The 22,050-nt window shown below is 42.1% G+C and overlaps 1 protein-coding gene across 1 annotated transcript in view; it reads right to left on the bottom strand.

Annotated features, from left to right (window-relative positions):
* Plaat5 (phospholipase A and acyltransferase 5) overlaps positions 1 to 19,672 on the bottom strand; it is a 33,698-nt gene extending 14,026 nt beyond the window's left edge. The window contains exons 1-3 of the mRNA XM_034636894.2: positions 19,522 to 19,672; positions 18,960 to 19,050; positions 16,612 to 16,720 (exon numbers count right to left, since the gene is read on the bottom strand). Of these exons, the coding sequence (XP_034492785.2) occupies positions 16,612 to 16,720; positions 18,960 to 19,050; positions 19,522 to 19,672 (351 nt within the window). The remainder of the gene's footprint in view (positions 1 to 16,611; positions 16,721 to 18,959; positions 19,051 to 19,521) is intronic.
* Between the last annotated feature and the right edge of the window lie 2,378 nt (positions 19,673 to 22,050).

Here is a 22,050-nt window from a genome sequence, read left to right as displayed (position 1 = left end):
TGAATTTTCCTCTTAGAACTGCTTTCAATGTGTCCCATAGATTCCGATATGTTGTGTCTGTGTTTTCATTTATCTCTAAGAATTTTTTAATTTCCTCCTTGATGTCTTCTATAACCCATTGATCATTCAGTAACCTATTGTTCATTCTCCAAGTGATGTATGCTTTTTCCTTCCTTCTTTTATCGTTGATTTTCAGTTTCATTCCATTATGATCAGATAAGATGCATGGTATTATCTCTACTCCTTTATATTGTCTAAGAGTTGCCCTGTGACATAATATATGATCTATTTTTGAGAAGGATCCATGTGCTGCTGAGAAAAAAGTGTAACTGCTTGATGTTGGGTGGTATACTCTATATATGTCAATTAAGTCTAGGTTATTAATAGTGTTATTGAGTTCTATAGTTTCCTTATTCAACTTTTGTTTGGAAGATCTGTCCAGTGGCGAGAGAGGTGTGTTGAAGTCTCCCATGATTATTGTATGGTGGTCTATTAGACTCTTGAACTTGAGAAGAGTTTGTTTGACGAACATAGCTGCACCATTGTTTGGGGCATAAATATTTATGATTGTTATGTCTTGTTGGTGTATGGTTCCCTTAAGCAGTATGTAGTGTCCCTCTTTATCCCTTTTGATTAACTTTGGCTTGAAATCTATTTTATTTGATATGAGTATGGACACTCCTGCTTGTTTCCGAAGTCCATATGAGTGATATGATTTTTCCCAACCTTTCACCTTCAGCCTATGTATGTCTTTTCCTATCAAATGCGTCTCCTGCAGGCAGCATATTGTTGGGTCTTGTTTTGTGATCCATTCTACTAGCCTGTGTCTCTTAAATGGTGAGTTTAAGCCATTAACATTTAGGGTTATTATTGAGATATGGGTTGTTCTTCCAGCCATATTTGTTTATTTCTGTTACTAAACATGGTTTGTTTTCCTCTTTGATTATTTTCCCCCCCTTTACTGTCCTACCTCCCACTGTTGGTTTTCATTGTTATTTTCCATTTCCTCTTCCTGTAATGCTTTGGCGAGGATGTTTTGAAGAGATGGTTTTCTAGCTGCGAATTCTTTAAACTTTTGTTTATCGTGGAAGGTTTTAATTTCATCTTCCATCCTGAAGCTTAATTTCGCTGGATACACAATTCTTGGTTGGAACCCATTTTCTTTCAGTGTTTGAAATATGTTATTCCAGGATCTTCTAGCTTTCAGAGTCTGTGTTGAAAGATCAGCTGTTATCCTGATTGGCTTACCCCTAAATGTAATCTGCTTCCTTTCTCTTGTAGCTTTTAAAATTCTCTCCTTATTCTGTATGTTGGGCATCTTCATTATAATGTGTCTAGGTGTGGATCTCTTATGATTTTGCACATTCGGCGTCCTGTAGGCTTCTAGGATTTGGGATTCTGTCTCATTCTTCAAGTCTGGGAAGTTTTCTCATATTATTTCATTGAATAGACTTCTCATTCCTTTGGTTTGGAGCTCTGTACCTTCCTGTATCCCAATGACTCTTAAGTTTGGTCTCTTAATGTTATCCCATATTTCTTGGATGTTCTGCTCATGGTTTCTTAACAGTCTTGCTGAGCTGTCTATGTTCTTTTCCAGTTGAAATACTTTGTCTTCATTGTCTGATGTTCTATCTTCTAAGTGTTCTACTCTGCTGGTAGTATTCTCCATTGAGTTTTTAAGTTGGTTTATTGCTTCCTGCATTTCTAGGATTTCTGTTTGTTTGTTTTTTATAACCTCTATCTCCCTGTATAGTTGATCCTTTGCTTCCTGGATTTGTTTGCGTAATTCATTGTCGAAGTGATCTTTCATTGTCTGATTTTGCTGTTTAATGTCTTCCTTGATACTCCAGATCATCTGAAGCATGTATATCCTGAATTCTTTATCTGACATTCCATCTGCTGCAGCTGTTACCTCTTCTAAAGTTGCATTGACCTGCATTGCTTGTGGTCCTTTCTTTCCTTGTCTTTTCATACTGCTTGCGTATCTTTCCTGCAGGCGCGGGCGGCGGCTCTGCTCTCTCCTTATTCCAATTGGGGTGTCGTGGCTACCACGCCAGCAGGTCACTGGGCCTGTTCTGGGCGCTGGCGGCGGCTCTGTTCTGCCCCTACTCCAATTGGGGTGACGAGTGTACCACGCCGGGTCGGTTGCAGGTTTGTCTACCCTGCAGGCGCGGGCGGCGGCTCTACTCTGCCCCTACTCCAAATGGGGTGACGTGTCTGTCGTACCGGCAGGCCACTGGGCCTGTCCCGCTGGTCGGTCGCAGATCTGCCCACCTTTCGGGCACGGGTGGAGGCTCTGCTCTGCCCCTACTCCAATTGGGGTGTCGTGACTACCCCGCTTGCAGGACACTGGGCCTGTTCCTGGCACGGGCGGCGACTCTGCTCTGCCCCTACTCCAATTAGGGTGGTGTGTGTACCACGCCGGCAGGCTCCTGGGCCTGATCCGCCGGTCTGTCGCAGGTCTGCCTACCTTGGAGGCGCAGGCGGCGGATCTGCCCTGCCCCTCCTACCACGCCTGCAGACCCCTGGGCCTGATCTGCATGTTGGTCACAGGTCTGCTCACCCTGCGGGCACGGGTGGCAGTTCCGCTCCACCCCCACTCCAATTGGGGTCACGTGGCCACCACACCGGCAGGGCCTGATCCGGGCGTGGGAGAAGGATCTGCTCTGCCCCTACTCCAGTTGGGGTGACATGTGTACCACACTGGCAGGCCACTGGGCCTGACCCGCCAGGCTGTCACAGGTCTGTTTACCTTGCAAGCGCAAACGGCGGCTCTGCCCTGCCCCTCCTACCACGCCCATCTACCACTGGGTCGTGGGTCTGCCCACCTTGCGGGTGCGGGTGGCGGCTCCGCTCCGCCCCCTCTCCAATTGGGGTCACGCGGTCACCACGCTGGCGAGCCAGTGGGCCTGCTCCGGGCGATGGTGGCGGCCCGGCTCGTCCCTCTGGCTCGATGACAAATTGAGGAGACTCGGGTGTCTGTGCCTCATCCCCCCTACCAGGAGACCAACTGTTTATGTCGCTGCTGGTATTGATGAAGTTCTCTCCTCCGCCGCTTTCTGATGACATCAGATCTCTGCCATGTTGGTATCCTATGCGAATGGCAGCATTTCGTTCCCCTTGCCAGGCAACCAAAGCAACGGGTGAGTCCTGACTGGCCCTCAGCAGGACCCGGACCGAGAAGCAGTTTCCGCGGGCTCCTAGCCCTGGGCCAGGAAAGTTCCGGGAGCCGGAACTCGGCCGCTCCATGCTCGGTGTAAGCTCCTATAAGAGTAGGCTCCAAGAAGCAGTCCCCGCGGGCTCAGTTCCGGGAGCCGGAATTCGGCCGCTTAGTGCTTGGTGTATGCTCTGATAGGAGCAGGGTCCAAGAAGCAGCCTCCGCAGGCTCCGCAGCCCTGGGCCAGGGTGGTTCCGGGAGCCGGAACTCGGCCGCCCCGCGCTCGGTGTTCGCTCCGATAAGATCAGGTTCTAAGAAGCACCCAGGCACTGAACCCTAGCAATCTGTCTGCAAGCCGCAGGCAAATGGCAGCCTGAAATTACCTGTTCTATGGCTGAATGAGCTGCGGTCAGTCGAAAACAGGGATGGTGACGTCAGCTTTCCAACATGGTGGCTGCTGGCCTCCTCTGTGGTCTGACCGGTGTGGAGAACCGAGATGGACAGCTTCCTTCCCCGTCTCGAACCCAGAATTCAGCCCTGAGTACAGTGCTTGCACGGCTGGCAGAAACTGCAGCGCTGTATCCCTGCGTGGCTATCTCCTCGTTTCCCAGCGCGCGCTGCAGACTCTAGCCGCGGGGCGATTTGCTGAATAAGCAGTGTTACCCTCCGTGCGACAAACCTCTCGCGTTTGAGTCCCCGTAGCCGATCCTCGTGCGATGGAAATCCTTCCTCCAGGTTCCGGAGCACCCCACTATTGCTGGAAATTCCTAACAAGATAGCCTTTAGCCGTCCTGACTTGTCATACTCCCACACAGTGAAGCAGCACACGGGGGCAATGCACTCCCCTCGCCGCCATCTTCTTTCCTTTCACACCACAATACTTCATAAAAGGAATCGAGGCCAAGAGAAATTAAGTGATCTTCCCAAAGCCGCAGAACAAGTCTGTGGGCCACAGCCGGAACCAGAACTAGCTTCTAGCCACACCAATTCTTCTGCCTTAAAGGGCAAGTGCGGTGGCAGTCAGCATCCACTAGAGGGCCCCCCAAGTCAGGCTTCTCACCCAGAAAGCAAAATTACAGGGCAGAACTGAAACTGGATTTCATATTCTTTTGCCCTAGGACCAAGGAAAGAGAAATGAATATAGCCCTCCTTATACCCTGGAAGGTGGTGTGTCTGGGAGCTAAGGGTTGTGAGGACAGCAAGTAATGGTGACACTGATTCAGAAGTGATGCGATTATGGCAGATGGCACGCGATGGATATGGTGAAGCAGGGATGGGGAGAGAGGGAGGGAAGGAAGGGGAAGAGCAGAGAGGATCTTTCTCTTTTGAGAACATTAAAAAGGAGCAATTACCAATTCTCCTTGTGACTCAAATGTTAATAAGAGTGTATCATGTCTCCTTAAGCAAATGCCTCTGCCTTGATAGATGGTGGAGGGATCTAAAAGCAATGTTTCAAAATGTCCACGAGGAAGTCTGAATCCCAAGCATTTTCAAACTCTTTTTTAAAAAATGAACACAAGCCAGGCACAGTGGCTCACACCTGTATTCCCAGCAGCTCAGGAGGCTGAGGCAGAAAGGACCCAAGTTCAAAGCCAGCCTCAGAAACTTAGGGAGGCCCTAAGCAACTTAACTTCTAATTTATCATTTTAATGATAAAATCCTGTCTCTAAATTTAAGAAATAAAAAGGTCTGGGGATGTGGCTCAGTAGTAAAGCGTCCCCCGGGTTCTATCCCTGTACCCCCCCCAAAAAAAATTAACATAGGTTCAAATTTTGCATGTGCTGATACAGGTAAACAGTTGAGTTACCTTTAATTTACAGTTTAAGTATATATGGTCTTTGATTCTCAGATTTTCTAATTAGTTTTTCCTTTTGAGAGAGGGAGATGACTTACTCCCTTTAATGTCTTTAACTGGACACATGCACTAACTAGCTGAGGCCCTTACCACCCTTCTATATGCGTGACACACAAAAGCCCAGAGGCCTGTCCTTACTGATACGGTTACCTAAAGGCCATTAACATCTAAGTCCTGACTCTGGACAGGAAAATAAGAAAGGTCCATGGATAAAGGATGAGCAATAAGTGTAGATGCAGGTGCAGAACTCAAATCCCTCAAAGTCAGCCATGTCTGCCCCTGATCAGGGTGGAGACAGAGATGGCAACAGCAACGCCACAGGGAAGGCTCTGCTGAGTGGGTCCACAGGGACACCCAGGTCAGATGTTGTGTTACCCTGAACCAACCCCTGACTCCATCTCACTCTACCTGAGCGCAAACCCCTGTCCCTGTGAGTCCTGCCCAGTGCCATTCCCCCTCCACCCAGGCCATCAAGCCGGCTGGACAGTCACATCTGTTCTTCCTGGGAACATGTGGTCCCCTATAGACCTACTTCCCTACCAACCACATAGCCAATGACTTCCCACCCCTGACAGCACAACAACAATCAAGCCATCGAAGGATTCTTGTTGTTCTTTCCTGGAATAAATGAACACAGCAAGAATGGGTAGTGGTGCCAGTCTATGCCAGAGGAAAACCCAGTGAAATCTGACTTCCAGCCATCAAGTGATTCCAACCACAAGCTTTGTGGCGCAGGAAACAGAAATCCCAGGACTGTGGGGGGTAGGGGAGAACTGGAGGATTTGAAGGAATTTTCTTTCTTTAACACCTGAGAGATTGCCCCTTGAGGGGACAGTAAGGTCAAAAACTGAATGAGATTCACACAGACCTAAGATTCATCGGAGCTACCCACTTTCAGTTTTCGCCCACTGTAAACTGATTTTATCAGGCATGGTTCTCAGTCTTGATCACACCTTGGGATCACCTGTGGAGTCTTGAGAGGTTCAGAAGAGGCTAGCGCATGGCCTAGGTGCTAGAATTTCAAGCACCACCCAGCGATACTAAATAAGGACAAGGTTACCCTGTTTTGGAGACTCTTCCAAGTTCCCCTCCTTCTCTTTCTTTACTTTTCTGTCTTCCTGGCCTTTTGTGAATCACAGGAACCTGTCTCTGTCCTCCCAGGGGGCCTCCAATCCCACATGATTCTCCAAGCTTCAATTCCAGGGTAAGGTTTTCTTGACTTCTCTCCTTGGAATGAGCTGTTATTTCAAACCCCTCCCTTTGTGAGCTATTTATTTCCTTAGTTCAAGCTGACAGCTCAGCTCTGGCCTTGTCCCAGAAGTGGGTACCCACTTAGAAAAACTGGTCTTACGTAAGGCCTCCTAGGTAAAAGAGGGTTCTGAAAGTACTATAAATTCAAGAGGTGTGGTGCAGGGAAGGCGTGGAGCCTCAAAAGTTGATGACAGAAAAGAGAAAATATCCATGAGAGTCGTTCCCTGCCCCACACCTTCAGTTTCCCTTTCTGCGGTTGTGATCTGTGGTCAACCACAGTCCCAAACTATAGAGGGAAATTTCCAAATTCCACACAATTGAAATTGCACACTGGTCTGAGCAGCACCTCGGGCGAGGCTGTGGGAGAAGAAAGGCGCCTGGCTGTGGTGGGGGCTGAGGCCTTTCTGATGTGGACTCAACAGGAGACAGAAGGTGAGAAACCAGAGACAAGGAGGCAGACAACTCTCATTGTGCTGGCTGTGAAGGGAGGAGACACAGTGGAAAATGCCAGGGCCTGGGGTGGGGGCACCTCCTAGATGGGAAAAACAGCAGTCAGTCGTATAAAGCCTAAAGCCAGGAATGAGGCTCTGACAGAGAGGGAGACGCTGCAGATGGCAGAGAAGGAAAGTTAATCAGCAACCAAAGGAGTCCTGGGAAAGAAAGCAGAGGGGCCAAGACCAGGAGCCCGCTGAGGACTCAGCCTGAAGACAGAGAGGTCAGAGAGGGCCTCCCTGAAGACAGAGGTGTGTCTTCAGGTGATTTGCTCACAGCCTCGCCTGACATTCTCCTCCAGCAGTCTCTGCACTGCCCTCCAGGTGGAATGATCTCCCAGATCTTCACATAATTTTCTCCTTCATGCCTTTGACATCTCAGCCTAGATCTGACTTCATAGAGGTCTCTCCAGACCATGCAGTCCAGAAGCCACGGACTGGGGGGGCTTAAACAGGCATTCTCTTCCCTACTGTTCTGGAAGCTGGGAAGTCCACCATCAAGGTGCAGCAGGCAGGAGTCATTCTGAGGACTCTCGAATAGCTGCTCTCCCACTGTGAGCTCACATGGCCTCTTCATGTGTGGTACAGGGAGTGGGTGGGGAAAAGAGAGAGAGAGCTCCCTGGTGTTTCTTCCCTTTCTCTCTCCCTCCCCCTCCTCTTCCCCTCTTCCCCTGCTCTCCCTCCCCCTCCCCCCTCACCAGTTGTGTTTCTTCTCTTAAAGGCACTAATCCTATCAGCTCGCCACCCCCATGACTACCCTCAACTACTTCCTTACTCCAAATGCAGCCACACTGATGGCTTCGGCTTCACATATGAATCTGGAGGAGACCTACACACCTAGTGCCTAACAACTCCGACGGCTGGCTGGGAAACCAGGGAAGAACAGTGCTGGCAATATGGAAAGACCAAGACAGGAGGAAGGAAAAAGACTGGTTCATCAGAGGAAGGGAGACAAACACACAGCGGGCGGGATGGCTGGTGCACGTGAGCAGGCACATGAAGACAGCGATGACATGTGGACACAGGGAATAGAAAGGGAAAGGGAAAGGATGCTGTCAGGTGGGTGTGGGCCTATGTCCATGTCCAGAAATCGCTAAGGCCTAACTTCTGGAAAACAGCAGGAGTTCCTTACGTACTGGAAGAACAAGATGCATTTATTTCATCTGCTCTCCTCTCTTGGCATGAATTCACCTATTACAAAAGCATTGATTCCATGCATTTTAAAGAGATGTACATGGGTTGGTGACAGCAGCAGAAACAATAGTTTGGTGACTGCAGGGTTGCATCCAGAGCTGCACAGTGGCCTGGGAGAATAAGTAACACTAGAGAAGGTAAAATGAGCATGCCCACCAAAGATACATGCAGAGACACAGACCTCCACCAGTGTCAGGCGAAAACAGAACGGCCTGTCATGGCAGGTGTTAGTCATAACTCTCCACAACAGAGAAAAGTCATGAACCCATGTGTCAGTGTCATAGAAGGTCCCATATGGGGAACTGGTAATGACGTTGCTTTTCCTCTTCTACTATAAGTTTTTACTTTCTTTTGTTTTCACAAATAACCCAGGAGGACCTAAAGAGCAAGAACAAAAATATCCTTCCAGACCTCTGCTGAACTACAAACTACAAAGCAGCAATGCTATGAATACCGTTTCACTGTTCCTGAGTCAGATCCTTACTTTCAACTCTTACTTCATGTTTTGCCAGTAATATGTTGTTCTACAGGTCTACTTTTTGCTTATAATGTTACCAAATGGAATTCCAATGGTGATCCATAAAAATAACAAGTCTAGCAGCTCAATTCACAATAGATAAAATATGGAAGGGTACCTAGGTACCCTTCAACAGATGAATGGATAAAGAAAATGTGGTACACATACACAATGGATACTCATCCTTTAAGAAGAATGAAATTATGACATTTGCAGGTAAATGGATAGAGCTGGAGAATATTATGCCAAACAAAATAAGCCAGGCCCAAAAAAACCAAAGGCTGAATTTTTTTATATATGCAGATGCTAATTCAGGGCAGGCAGGTCCTAGGGAAGAACAGAGGTACTTTGGATTAGGCAGAGGGGCATAAATGGAGGGGAGAGAGTATGGGGATAGGAAGGACAGTAGAATGAATTAGAAACATTGTTAACCTATGTGCACACATGACTACATGACTGGTGTGATTCTACATCATGTACAACCAGAAGAATGAGTACTCTATACATCATGTACAACCAGAAGAATGAGAAGTTATACTTTATGTATGATGTGTCAAAGTGCATTCTGTAATGTATAACTAATTAAAACAAATAAAAAATAACAAGCCTTTACAAAAATTTTGTAAACGAGTTATTAAATATTGAAAAGTAATGGCCACCCTGCATCTATAGTAACTCTCTGCATCATAAAACTTGCTAAAGAAGTTGACGTGATAATGGTGTTAAACTGAAAACGTGTATGAGAACACTGATCTTGTCCTGTGCAATACAGAGGTCTTATGAATGTTCACAACTATTATCAACTTGTTCTGTTCTGTTCATTTAAATCAGTCCTTGGAAGTATAATTTAAACAAATGGTCTTGAAATGTGCTAGAAAGTGTGGTAGTGTCCTGTGAAAATTCCCTTCCCGGAAAACCTGAAATTCTCATTGGTCATTGAGCTTGATAATTCATTAGTTGACAATGATGACGTAACAACTGACATCTCTAAAATCCTAAACAATTGACCTATAGTCTCAACTGATACTTTCCTCTTCTATCATATAATGAGAAATAAAAACCCATGACTGCTAGAATTATTATTTTACCAAACAGATCAAGAGTCTAATATCATTTAAACGGAAACAACCACAGGGTCATGGTGAGCCAGCAGTAACTGTATAGCCAAGTTCTTTAGCATATCCTGAGCCCCTACAATTTGTCTCCGTAAAACTACTGCAAGAAGCCCCCATATAAAACACTGGGTCCAATCTCTTCATTTTCTTCATAATTACAAACCTCTTAAAACCTCTTAAAAACCTCTTTAAAAGATCATATAGATATATCCAAGGGAACTGAAAACATGTCTCCTTAAAAACTTACACATGAACATCAATAGCAGCTTGTTCATAGTAACCAAAAGGTGACACAACCCAAATGTCCATCAACTGATAGGTGGGTAAACTAAATTATATACATATAATGGAATATTATTTGCCAATAAAAATGAATGAAGTATAGGTCCATGCCCAAGCATAAATGAATCTTACGGTATCATGCCAAGTGAAAAAAAACAGTCACCAAAATTCACATATTGAAACCATATTCTGCATGAAATGTCCAAAGTAAGTAAATCTCTAGTACAAAAAAAAAAACTGAGAATTAAAATAATAAAATACAAAAAGTTGTAGCCAATAAGATACAAATGCCATAAAACAGAATCACAAGAAATACAAAAAACATCAAAAATAAGAGAAAACAAAGAAAAACCAATGAAAAAATAGCAAATAAACAAATTATAGACTTTAATCTAACCATATTAATAGTCATATTAAAATACTGGACTTGGGCTGGGATTGTGGCTCAGCGGTAGAGCGCTCGCTAAGCACGGGCGGGACCCGGGTTCAATTCTCAGCAACACATTAAAAAAAATTTTTAAAAAAAGGTATTGTGGGGCTGGGGATGTGGCTCAAGCGGTAGCGAGCTTGCCTGGCATGCGTCCGGCCCGGGTTCGATCCTCAGCACCACATACAAAAAAAAAAAAAACCCAAAGATGTTGTGTCCGCCGATAACTAAAAAATAAATCTCTCTCTCTTTCTCTCTCTCTCTCTAAAAAAAAAAAAAGGTATTGTGTTGTGTCCATCGATAACAAAAAAGATTCTCTCTCTCTCCTCTTTCTCTCCTTTAAAAAAATAGAATAAAATATTGGAATAAATATCCCAATTAAAAGATTTTTGGATTCGGTTAAAAAAAAAAAGTAAAACCAACTTTATGCTATCTACCAAAAATGCATTTTAAACACAAGAGCATGATTCACTTTAGTAAATGCTGATTGAGTACCTGCTGTGCCATACTGAGCATAAACTGGTTAAAAGTAAAAATTTTAAAAAAATTCATATATCATGCTAAGACTCATTAAAGAAAGGTGGCATGATTATGTAAATACCAAGCAAAGTAGATTTCAAAGCAATGACTATTATGAGGAATGAACAAGGTAATGTCATAAAGATAAAAGAGTAAATTCATCAAGAGTAAACAACAATCTTGAATGTTTCCCTGGAGCTTTGGTTTGTGTATGGTTTTATTTGCATATGGTTTGCATATGGTTTATATACCCTTACCAAAAGGTTGGTGTTACTGACGTTCATTCAACAGGGGTAGTGTTCCTGGGAGGAGCTGTGTGTGGCTTGGCAGGGGGCCTGTAGGTCATCGTAGTTTTCTGGAAGCCCTGAGTTCCCAAAAGTTCAAGCCTGGCTCCAGCTCTCTCTGCTTCCCTGGTTTGAGACATGACTACTTGTCCTAAAACACTCCCACCATGATGGGATGCCACCCACCACTTAGTCCCTAGAGGCCAAATCACTGGGAACACCTGCTTTGGAAGTTTGAACCTACCCAACTGTGAGCCAAATAAACCTCTTTTCTTCATCAGTTGGCTGCCTCAAGTACTTCATTGTTGTAAGGCAAAGCTGACTTGTACACATACATATTAACAGTCCATTACAATTAAGAGTTAACTGACAGCACTGCAAGGAGAAATAAAGTGATCCACAATGACAGTCAGAGATTTTAATACTTCTAAATAATAAAATTGATAGAAAATGTAAAAAGAAGATATGAACACTATGAACCAGTTTGCCTTAATTAATATTTATAGAACATTCTCTCCAACAATATAATACAGGTTTTTCTCAAGATCTAACAGAACACTTACCAAATGGACCATAATTGAGGCCATAAAAGAAGACTCAATAAATTTAAATGGATTTAAGGAATTCAAAGTATACTTTCTGACCACAAAAGAACAAATCATAAATTAATAGCAGAAAGATATCTTGAAATTTTTCAAGCCTTTGAAAATTAAATATTTTTCATAACCAACAAGTCAATGAAGAAATCATAAGGGAAAAAAGCAAGCACTTTGAATGGAACAAAAATGAAAACATATATATCAAAATTTGTGAAATTCCACCAAAGGAGTGCTTTGGGGAAAGTTTATGGCAATAAATACCTATAATAGAAAAAGAAGGGAGGTCTCAAATGAATGACCTCTACTTCCACCTTAAAATCTTAGAAAAAAGAAGTACAAGTTCAGCCCAAAGTAAGCAAAATTAAGAAAACAAAATAAAGACCAGAGAAAAGAACAGAAAACAATACAGAAAAATAAAATCAAAAACTGGTTGAGAAAAATCAATAAAACTGATTAAAAACCCTAACCAAATTGATCAGGAAAAACACTAACCAAACTGATGAGAGGGAATTCACAGAACACAAATATCAGAATGAGCGAGGTGACATCACTACAGATTCTATAGATAATAAATTGTAAGACCATTATTGTTACAGTTTGGATCTTGAGTGTCCCTCAAAGGCCCACATGTTGAAAGCTTGGTCCTCAAGCATGGTGCTATTGGGAGGTGGTGGATCCTTTAGTAAATGGGGCTTAGTGAAGTAAGGTCATGGGGTATGCCCTGGAATGGAGATATCAGGACTCCATTCCTGACTTTCTCTTTGCTTTCTGGCCATCATGGCCTCCTCTTCCACCATGATCTACTATGCTGCTGCAAGGCCAAAGCAACAGAGACAAGAGATCATGGGCTAAAATCTCTGAAACCATGAGCCAAATAAACCTTTCCTCCTTTTAAGTTTATTTATCTCAGGTTACTTGTTGCAATAACCAAAAACTGACTAGTGCAATTATGAACCACTTTACACCAGTAAATTTGACAAGTTACTGTGCCGAAGTGGAGAAATTCCTTGAAAGACATAAACTATGAAAGCTCACTTAAGAAGAAATAGATAACACAAATATCCCCATAGCTAATCAAAGAAATTGATTTTACAGTTAGTATCTTTCCCACAAAGAAAACTCTAGGCCTAGATGACTTCACTAGTAAATTCTTCAAAACATTAAAGGAAGAAATCATGCTGGTTGTACACAAGAAAAATCATGAAATAGGAATAATTCCAAATTCATCTTATGAGGTTAGCATTACCATAATAACAAAACCAAACAATTACAAGACAATAAAATTAAAGTCCAATATATTTTATGAATGCAAAAAAAATTCAAACAAAATTTTGTAAATTGAATCAAACATGACATTAAAAGGATAATACATAAAGGTCACATGTGAACTTTCCCCAGTATTACAAGGTTGGTGCAACATCCAAACACCAATCAATGTTATTAAAACTAAAAGGAAAAAATATGTCATCATCTCAACAGGTACATAAAAAGTGTTTTTTAATTGAACATTCATTCTTGATTTGAAAAAAAAAAACTATCAACAAAGTAAATAGTACTCAATCTAGTAAATAGTACCTACCAGAAACCTACAGTTTACCTCATACTGTTTTAAAACTAAATGCTTTCCCTTTTAAAGAAATTAGACAAAGATATTTGTTCTCATAATTTCTAATAAGCATTATACAGAAAGTTCTAGCTAGCATAATTTAAGAAAAATAAATGCATCTAGGGTAGAAAGAAAGGAGTAAAGCTGTCTTTATTTACAGATGATATGATCATCTGTCAAAAAGTCTAATGGAATTCATCAAAGTAAGTTACTAAAGCAAATAAGTCATTCTAGCAAGGTTGAAGAATAAGAGATAAATATACAAAACTAACTATGTTTCCATTTACTAGCAACAACCAAAAATTGAATTTTTATGTTAAATTTAAATGTGGGGTGAGTGGAGTACCAAGGAATGAACCCAGGGGTGTTTAACCACTAAGCCACATCTCTAGCCCTTTTATTTTCAGACAGGGTCTTTCCAAGTTGCTTAGGGCCTCACTAAATTGCTGAGGCTGGCTTTGAACTTGTAATCCTCCTGCCTCAAACTCCCAAACCACTGGGATTATAAGAGTCTGCTTGTTGGCCCAGCTTGAATTTTTAAAAAATTTAATACCATTCCAATAGTATCAAAAACATGAGACACTGCCCAAATATCCACAATATTTCAAAAGATATAAAATATATTTAGAATGAAAATTATAAAACATTGCTAATAAAAATTAAACAAGATCAAAATAAAAGAACACGTTTTTATTGGTAAGAAGTTTCTGTACTTTCATTGACAATTCTCTAAAGATTCAGTGAAATTCCAATCAAAATCTCATACTTTTTGTAGAACCTAGAATGGAAAAAACAACTCTGAAGATTAAAAAAAAAAAAAAGCAGAGTTGGAGGACTAATATTACTTGCCTTCAAAAGTTATTATAAAGCTACAGTAATCAAGATAGTGGGATAGTGGAATATTGGCCTCTCAATAGACACACAGAATCAACAGAACAGAGTAGAGTCCAAAAAGAGACCCAAAGCTATATGGCAAAAATACAAAAGCAATTCAATAAAAAAAAGACGCCCTTTTTATTATTAAAATTTTCATTAGTTATACATGACAGTAGAATGCATTTTGACACATTGTACACAAATGGAACACAACAGCTCATTCCTCTGGCTGCACAAGGTGCTGGGTCACACCAGTGGTGATGTACATAGAGTAATAATATCCATCTCATTCCACTGTCCTTCCCACCCTCATGCCCCCTCCCTTCCCCTTACTCCCCACTGCCCAATCCAAAGTTCCTCCATTCTTTCCTATCTCGCCATCCCCATTATGGCTCAGTATCCGCTTATCAGAAAAAATATCTGGCCTTTGTTTTGGGGGGATTGGTTTATTTCACTTAGCATGATATTCTCCAATTCTATCCATTTACCTGAAAATGCCATAATATTCCATTGTGTGTATATATACCATATTTTCTTTATCCATTCATCTCTTAAAGGGCTGGTTCCATAGTTAGGTATGTGAATTGAGCTGCTATAAACATTGATGTGGCTGTCTCACTGCAATATGCTGATTTTAAGTCCTTTGGGTATAAACCGAGGAGTGGGATAGCTGGATCAGATGGTGGTTCCATTCCAAGCTTTCTGAGGAATCTCCATACTGCTTTCCATAGCAGTTGCACAAATGTGCAATCCAAACACCAATGTATGAGTGTTCCTTTTTCCCCACTTCCTCGCCAACATTTATTGTTGCTTACATTCTTGATAATTGCCATTCTGAGTGAAATAGTTTTGATTTGCATTTCTCTAATTGCTAGAGATGAATATTTTTTTACGTGTTTGTTGATTGATTGTGTTTCTTCTTCTTCTGTGAAGGTCTATTCAGTTCCTTAGCCCATTTTCTTTTTAACAACTGATACCAGAACAATTGTATATTCTTACGGGAAAAAATAAACTTCGATCCATACCTCACAACATATACAAAAATTAATCCTAGATATATCAAAGATGAAAGGGTAAAATATAAAATTATAAAATATTTAGGGAAAAAAAGAGAAATTTTTGTCACTTTGAAGTAAGCCAAGATTTCTTAAATACAATACCAAATGCACAATAAAATTGATAAATTGGATTTCATCAAAATTTTAAGACCTATTCTGAAAAGATAAGCTACAGAGGGCTGGGGTTATGGCTCTGTGTTAGAGTGATTGCCTAGCATGTGTGAGGCACTGGGTTCAATTTTCAGCACCACATATAAATAAAAATTAAGGTCCATTGACAATTATTTAAAGTATTTTTTAAAAAAAGAAAAGCCACAGAGAAAATACTGCAAAGCATCATCTGATGAGGAATTTATATGTAGAAATTATGAAAAATTCAAAAAACATACAAACTGATAGGAAAAAACAGAAACAAAGATTTGAATACTTTGACAAAGAAGATATACGTGGGTATACATGAAAAGATGTTCAACATCATTAGTCATGAGGGAAATGCAAAATAAAACCAGTATGAGAAACTTAACATCTACCAGAATAAAAAAATAAATTAAAAAAAAAACACCAAGTGTTGATGAGGATGTGGAGGAACTGGAACTCACCGACACTGTTGGGGGGAACATGAAATGTCACCTCTTTGGAATTCAGTAATTTAAACAGACTACCTGCCATTCATCTAGCAATTTCATTCCTAGCATCACCTCATAGAAAAGAACATACATGTGTGTACAAATCCTCACACACAAATGTTCACGACTGCTTTATTTATAGAAGCCAAAAATTAGAAACAACCCAAATGCTTATCAACAGTTGAATGGATAGACAAATCATCATACATCCACATCATGAACTAGTGCTCAATAATTTAAAAAAAAGGGGGGGGGGGAATATTGACAACAAAACCACAAGGATATAGCTCAAAATGAATATGTAAAATTCTATAAAGAAGATAGACATAAATAGAGCATATACAACATGATTTCACTCCATAAATCTCTAGAAAATGCATACTAATCCACAAAGACAAAGAGACTGGTTGTTACCTGGGGACAGGGATATCATGGTGGGAAAAGGGAGGGATTACAAAAAGGCATAAAAAACACTTTTGTGCTTTATGGATCTTGCTCATTATCTCAGTTGTGGCAACGGCTTTCACATCACAGCTGTATACATACGTCAAAAGCTATCAAATTGTACATTTTAAATATGTGGAATTAAATATGGGTCAACTATACCTCGTAAGATTTTTTTTAAAAAAGCATAACCGACATCTCAATCGTTGTGGATCTTTAATAGACACAACCTAAATAAAATACAGTGCAATATATAATGCAGTTTCCATAAGGTCAAAATACTCACTCTAAGAATGCTTGCTAGACTTACCTCAACTGCTTGCTTTATTAACTTGCCCTCCCTCTCAGGCTTGGGTGTTGAATCCAACTCTATACTCTTCTGGGTGGGTGTGGTCTCCACGTTAATGATGGACTTCTCTCTAAATGATTGTTCAATCACATCCTTAACAACACTATTTCACAATCATTGGAAAATCTGTATTACCATCACTTCAGATTTGTGATTTAAGACCTTTCAGGTTTGGACTTTGCAGGAGACATTTCCCCAAGCCTTGTTTCTGTGAAGCCAGTTGCTTTCATACAGAACAATTGCTACTTCTTGGTTTTCTGCTGTCTATTTAAAACGTTAGTGATAGCAATGTGTAATGTGAAAGTGGTCAGGTGCAAAATGGAGTCACTGATGTCAAACCCTATGGAAACAGAGCCAGCCAGAGGGAGGCCATGAAGGGTGGGTTTTCATGCATAAATTTCCCAATAATAGGAACTACAGCAAGGAATTCCACAAAAAATCACAAACTTTCATAAAGACCACTGCATCCTAGAAAAAAGAATATTTCCAGCAACTAACTGTTCGACTTGGATTGATGCCACCCTTCTCATTGGTCCTTGAACACCCTTATGGAACAGAGTTTATGTAATCCTCCTCATTTTGCCTTTGAAGTTTCCCTTTACCACACTGCCTTGGAACACCTTCATGATTTCCATAGCGTGTGCAAGAATCCTGACTTATTCCCAAATAAATATCATAAATTCATTATTCTTCAATTTATCCTTCCTACCCTTCCCCTTCCCCTTTCCCTCCCTCTCTTCCCCTCCCTCACGCTCCCTCTCCCCCATCCCCTCTCAATTGACTTTTCAGGGTTTCTTTTTTTATTTGCTAATCTTTTAAAATGTTTATCAAAGTGATACTATAATATGGACTTAGAGGCTGCTTTTGCCAAAAGCATTTTACTTGGGCCTATCTATGATGCAAAAAACTTGGCATCTTGGGCTTCATTTTGTATCTCTCTCCTTTGCAATGAATCAGTGGCCTTGGATTCCAGCAACTGCAGGTCTACACTGAAAGCACCTTGGGATGTGTCAAAACTATCCCCCAAGCAATGGCAACTTTCTTATTGCCACCTACAATGCCCTGCCCAATCTACAATGATCCTGAGATAAAGATCAGATAATGATCAACCAGACCACAGTTTGACCAAGACTATTGGTCTATGCATACTTCTGATACCCCTTGCTATAAAATCTGGATGCTCGTGTCAATTGCCTCAAAGACAGAGCTAGAAATGCTGGTTTCTAGTCTGCCCAGTATGGCCATACTGACGAAGGCTCCTTTCCTGCTTTTCACCATTATTTTTCCATTTGGTTTCTGGGGCAAGTGGGCAGACTTGATTTGGTGGAGCCCCTTAGTCCGCCCTCTGGCCCATTACTCAGGTAACAATACTTGCATACTAACTAAAAGAGGAAGGGAAAAAAAGCACCTAAAATTTTATAATGAATTGTAAAGAGCCTCTGCGCCTTCCCTTCTCATCCCAGGGGAAAGCCTCCTGAACTCTTCAATTGTTTCTTCCAATAATTAGCTCCATATTTCTGGAAATCTTCTTAAGCTACAAAGCACTATAACTGCAAGTAATCTGAAAGAAATCAGTCTATTTTTGCAGAAGAGGACTGAAATGGAAGGCAAGAACATGCCGTTGAGATAATCTATTTGAGTGAAGTATTTCAAAGTCAAAAAAAAAAATTCCAGGTATGAATCCTATTTGTACTGCCCACTCTCCAACCTTGAGTTAGTAAATCCATGTGTCTGAACCTCAGTTTCATCATCTTTAAAGCAGAGGTGATATCTGTCTCACCTCTGCTAGAGAGGGAAATGAGAAAGCATATCTATACATCTGCTATATCACCAACTCAAAAAATGACTTGTTTTACCTTTCCCCTGGATTTAACTCATCTCCAGAACTCAAGGTGTGTTCAGCACAGGTCTTCTCCAAAATTTCAGCCCCTTGGCCTTTTTGTTTAAAGGAGGAAAGTGGCATGCTTTTAATGAAAGTACATTGAGTCAATCTGCAAGAAAAATTCCATCATTCATTGTTAGTGACTGACCAGCAATACCATAAACCTCCTGCTAAAGTGATTCAAATTTTAGAAGTCTGGAGAAAAACCCAGTGACTAGAATCTGTCACAAGGAATGCCACAGCAATAAGGTCCCAAGCCTAGTGCAATCTATTACCAGAAGCACACCAGCCTCCTGCTCACTACTGGTGGTGGTAGGCTGACTCATACAGAAACCCCCTCAAGATGTGTTTTAAGAACTGCCACCAAAGTCAATTTTTCAAAGCCTTTTCCCAGCCAAAGACCCAGTCCTTTCATGCAAAGACTCACCCCTGCTGTATGCATTCACTGAGTTCTGAAGTATCCTGCTGAGGCTGCTTGGGCAGGAACTGGACCAGTGCTTGGGATCCCACAGATTCTTCTAATTCAGAGAAGAGGAGTGTTATTTAAGCCACAATTGCCTTCTCTGCGATTGACACCTACGATAGTGGAGTTGGAGCCAGTACCCTGAGTTATGCAAGGGTGGACGCGGAGCTCAGGTCTAGAACGCTGCCTGTCTCCAGGTTCCTCCTCAATAAATTTTGGGATAAAGGAGGTACTGGAGAGTGCACAGCTTCCCAAAGGGGAGACTTTGGGATTGCTGGGGACAGAACCTGAGAGAGGATGAAGGGGTGCGAAGGGAGTCCCCAGATGTCTGGCTCACTTTGGTTAAATAAAAAATGATCATTTGGAAATACCTCCTTACTAACTTATTTAACACGACCAACAATGTCTACAAGGAAGGGTTTGACGGCACCGACCATGCCCAACGACCTGCTGGGATTCGGAGAGCAACCCAGGAAGGCTTCCAGGCCCCCGCCTCGTGGGGACGGTTGGCGATCCCGAGGCCGACCTGAGTGGGGCACCGCTGAACGTCCTGGCCCAGGCTTATCTTCACGAGGCCGGATACTGGCGAGTCTGCGAATGGCCTTGAGGCGCGGCAGGGGCAACCTAGCGAGGTGGCGCGAGAACCTACTATCCCTCGCAGCCGGGCTCAGGCCCATTCCGTGGCTGCGGCCCCGCCGGCCCCCAGGCCTGCAGGGGACAACGCTCCGGGCGAGTTCCCAATCGGCCAGCCGGGATCCGCGGAGCCGCGGGATGGTGGCACCGGGGCAGGCACGGCGAGGGACAATCGAGGGGGAAAGGCAGAGGAGCGTGGTGCCGGGAACGCAGCGCGCAGTAAACCGCGGCGGCGGAGGCGCGCGGGTACAACGACGCAGGCGGCGAGCGTGTCCGGAACGTGAAAGAGGCGTGAAAGCAGCGCTCGAGACCGGGCGGGGTCTTGCGGGGAGGGGGGGGCGGTGGTGAGGGGACGATCAGGGCGAGGGGCTTAGGTGAAAAGGCTCCCAGGTGGCACCTAATCGAATGTTATGGAGCAATGGGGAGACGCTTGGAGAGGAGTCTGAGAGGAGATTAGGGAGTTAGGGTTTTAATTTTTTTAAAAATAAGATAAATATATAATGTAATATGTAATATATATAAAATCTCATGGAATGCATGTGGTTATTAAAATTGCTCGTGAGAACACCGTCCTGCTTAAGAATTTGAACACATCTGCTATGCATGCTGCATCTAAGCCTTCCTCCTTTACGCTACCTCCCTGCTCCTTGAATCCTGAGTTTTGTGTCTATGGCGTCCTTATTTGGATTTGGTTTTGGTTCACTGGCTTGGTTGGTTTTTTGAAGCAGAATCTCGCTATGATGACCAGGCTGGCCTCGAACTCATAGGCTCCAACCATCCTCCTGCCTCAGCCTCTGGAGGAGTATCTGGGACTAGGGGACTACCAGTGCATTAGTCCTGATGCTCCTGGGTTTGCCCTTTCTCTTTTAAGTTTCTAAATCCCTTCTTTGCATCCCTAATGCACTGTTTTGTTTCTCATATTTGAAACTATAAAAACCAGGGTATGGTGTGGTATTTGTGACCTTCCAAAATTCATAGCCTGAAATCTCAGCCCCTAAGGAGATGGTCTTAGTAGGTGAGGATTTGGGGAAGAAATTAGGTCTTGAAAGCAGACCCCTCATGAAGAGGATGTGAAGAGGATTAGTATACTTACAAAGGAGGCCCCTAGAGAGCATCCACTTCCATCATGTGAGAAAGCAGAAGTGGCTATCTGTGAATCAGGAGTTGGATCCACATCAGACACTGAATCAGCTGTAGAGGTCTCAGGCTTCTCAGCCTCCTGTGAGAAAGAAATCTCTTGTTCATAATATTTTTTAATATCACACCAAAACGGACAAAGAGAATGGTATCATGCTATGTGTTCTCTTCTGCAACTTTCTTCTTTCTATGATATATGTGTATTGTAGTATACAACTGTAATTCTTTAATTCATTTTCTTTTCCTTCTTTCTTTCTTTTCTTTTCTTTTTTTTTTTAAACTAAGGACTGAACCCAGGGTGCTGTACCACTCAGCAACATCTCCAATCCTTTTTGGAGACAGGGTCTCACTAAGTTGCTCAAATTTATGATCCTCCTGCTTCAGCCTCCCCAGTCACTTGGATTAAAGGCATGCACCACTATGCCTGGCTCTGTAAATCATTTTCACTGTTATAAAAATAGTCCCTTATGTGTTTATACTGTTTTTTTATCAATCCAGTGACAAAGCCACTGAGTTGACTAGTTAGCTAGTTGTTTGACTTTCCAATTTGGAGTTGGAAAAAAATGAAAAGATCTCTAATTGTGCAGTGGTGTATGCAAGTAAGAGATTCCAAGGGACTTAATATGTAGGAGGGTATGCAAATAATCAGCCTCATCAATTTCACTTCCACCAACATATTAGAATTCTTTTTTAATTACATCTTCATCAATACTTAGTTCTACAACAATTCTTAATTTTTCCACGTGAGTCTACTTAAAATATTATTTTACTAAAGTTTTAATGTGCATTTTTCTGGTCACTAAAACAGTTAAGACATATATACACACAAATATATATACATACATATCGGCCACTTAGATTTCTTCATTTTATTAAAAAAGGTTAATTAATGAAAACACTATAGGGAACATTAATAGGAAATGGTTGAATAAATTCTAGTAGATCCAGGCAAAGGGCTTCAATGCAGTCACTTTAAAAATGTGCTTTTGAAGCACATTTGTCTATCTGGGATGTTTCTTTTGATATTGTATTAAGAGAAAACCTACAGTACAGTATTAGAAAATACTTGGAAAACATCTTCTTATTGATTTTCAGGAGTTCTTTGTATATTCTTGATATTCATCTTTAGTCAATTATAATTGTTTAGATATACAGTCAGCCCTCCATCTCTGCAGGTTCTGCATACGTGAATTCAGTCAAGCAAAGATTGAAAAAAATTTTAATTATGTGCTGAGGGTACAGCTCAGTGGTAGAGCATTTGCTTACCATGCACAAGGTCCAGGTT

This window comes from Marmota flaviventris, chromosome 9, assembly GCF_047511675.1.
Source record: "Marmota flaviventris isolate mMarFla1 chromosome 9, mMarFla1.hap1, whole genome shotgun sequence".
Classification (NCBI taxonomy): Eukaryota; Metazoa; Chordata; class Mammalia; order Rodentia; family Sciuridae; genus Marmota; species Marmota flaviventris.
Note: the sequence above shows the minus strand (reverse complement) of the source record. Positions and strands in the feature narration are given on the sequence as shown.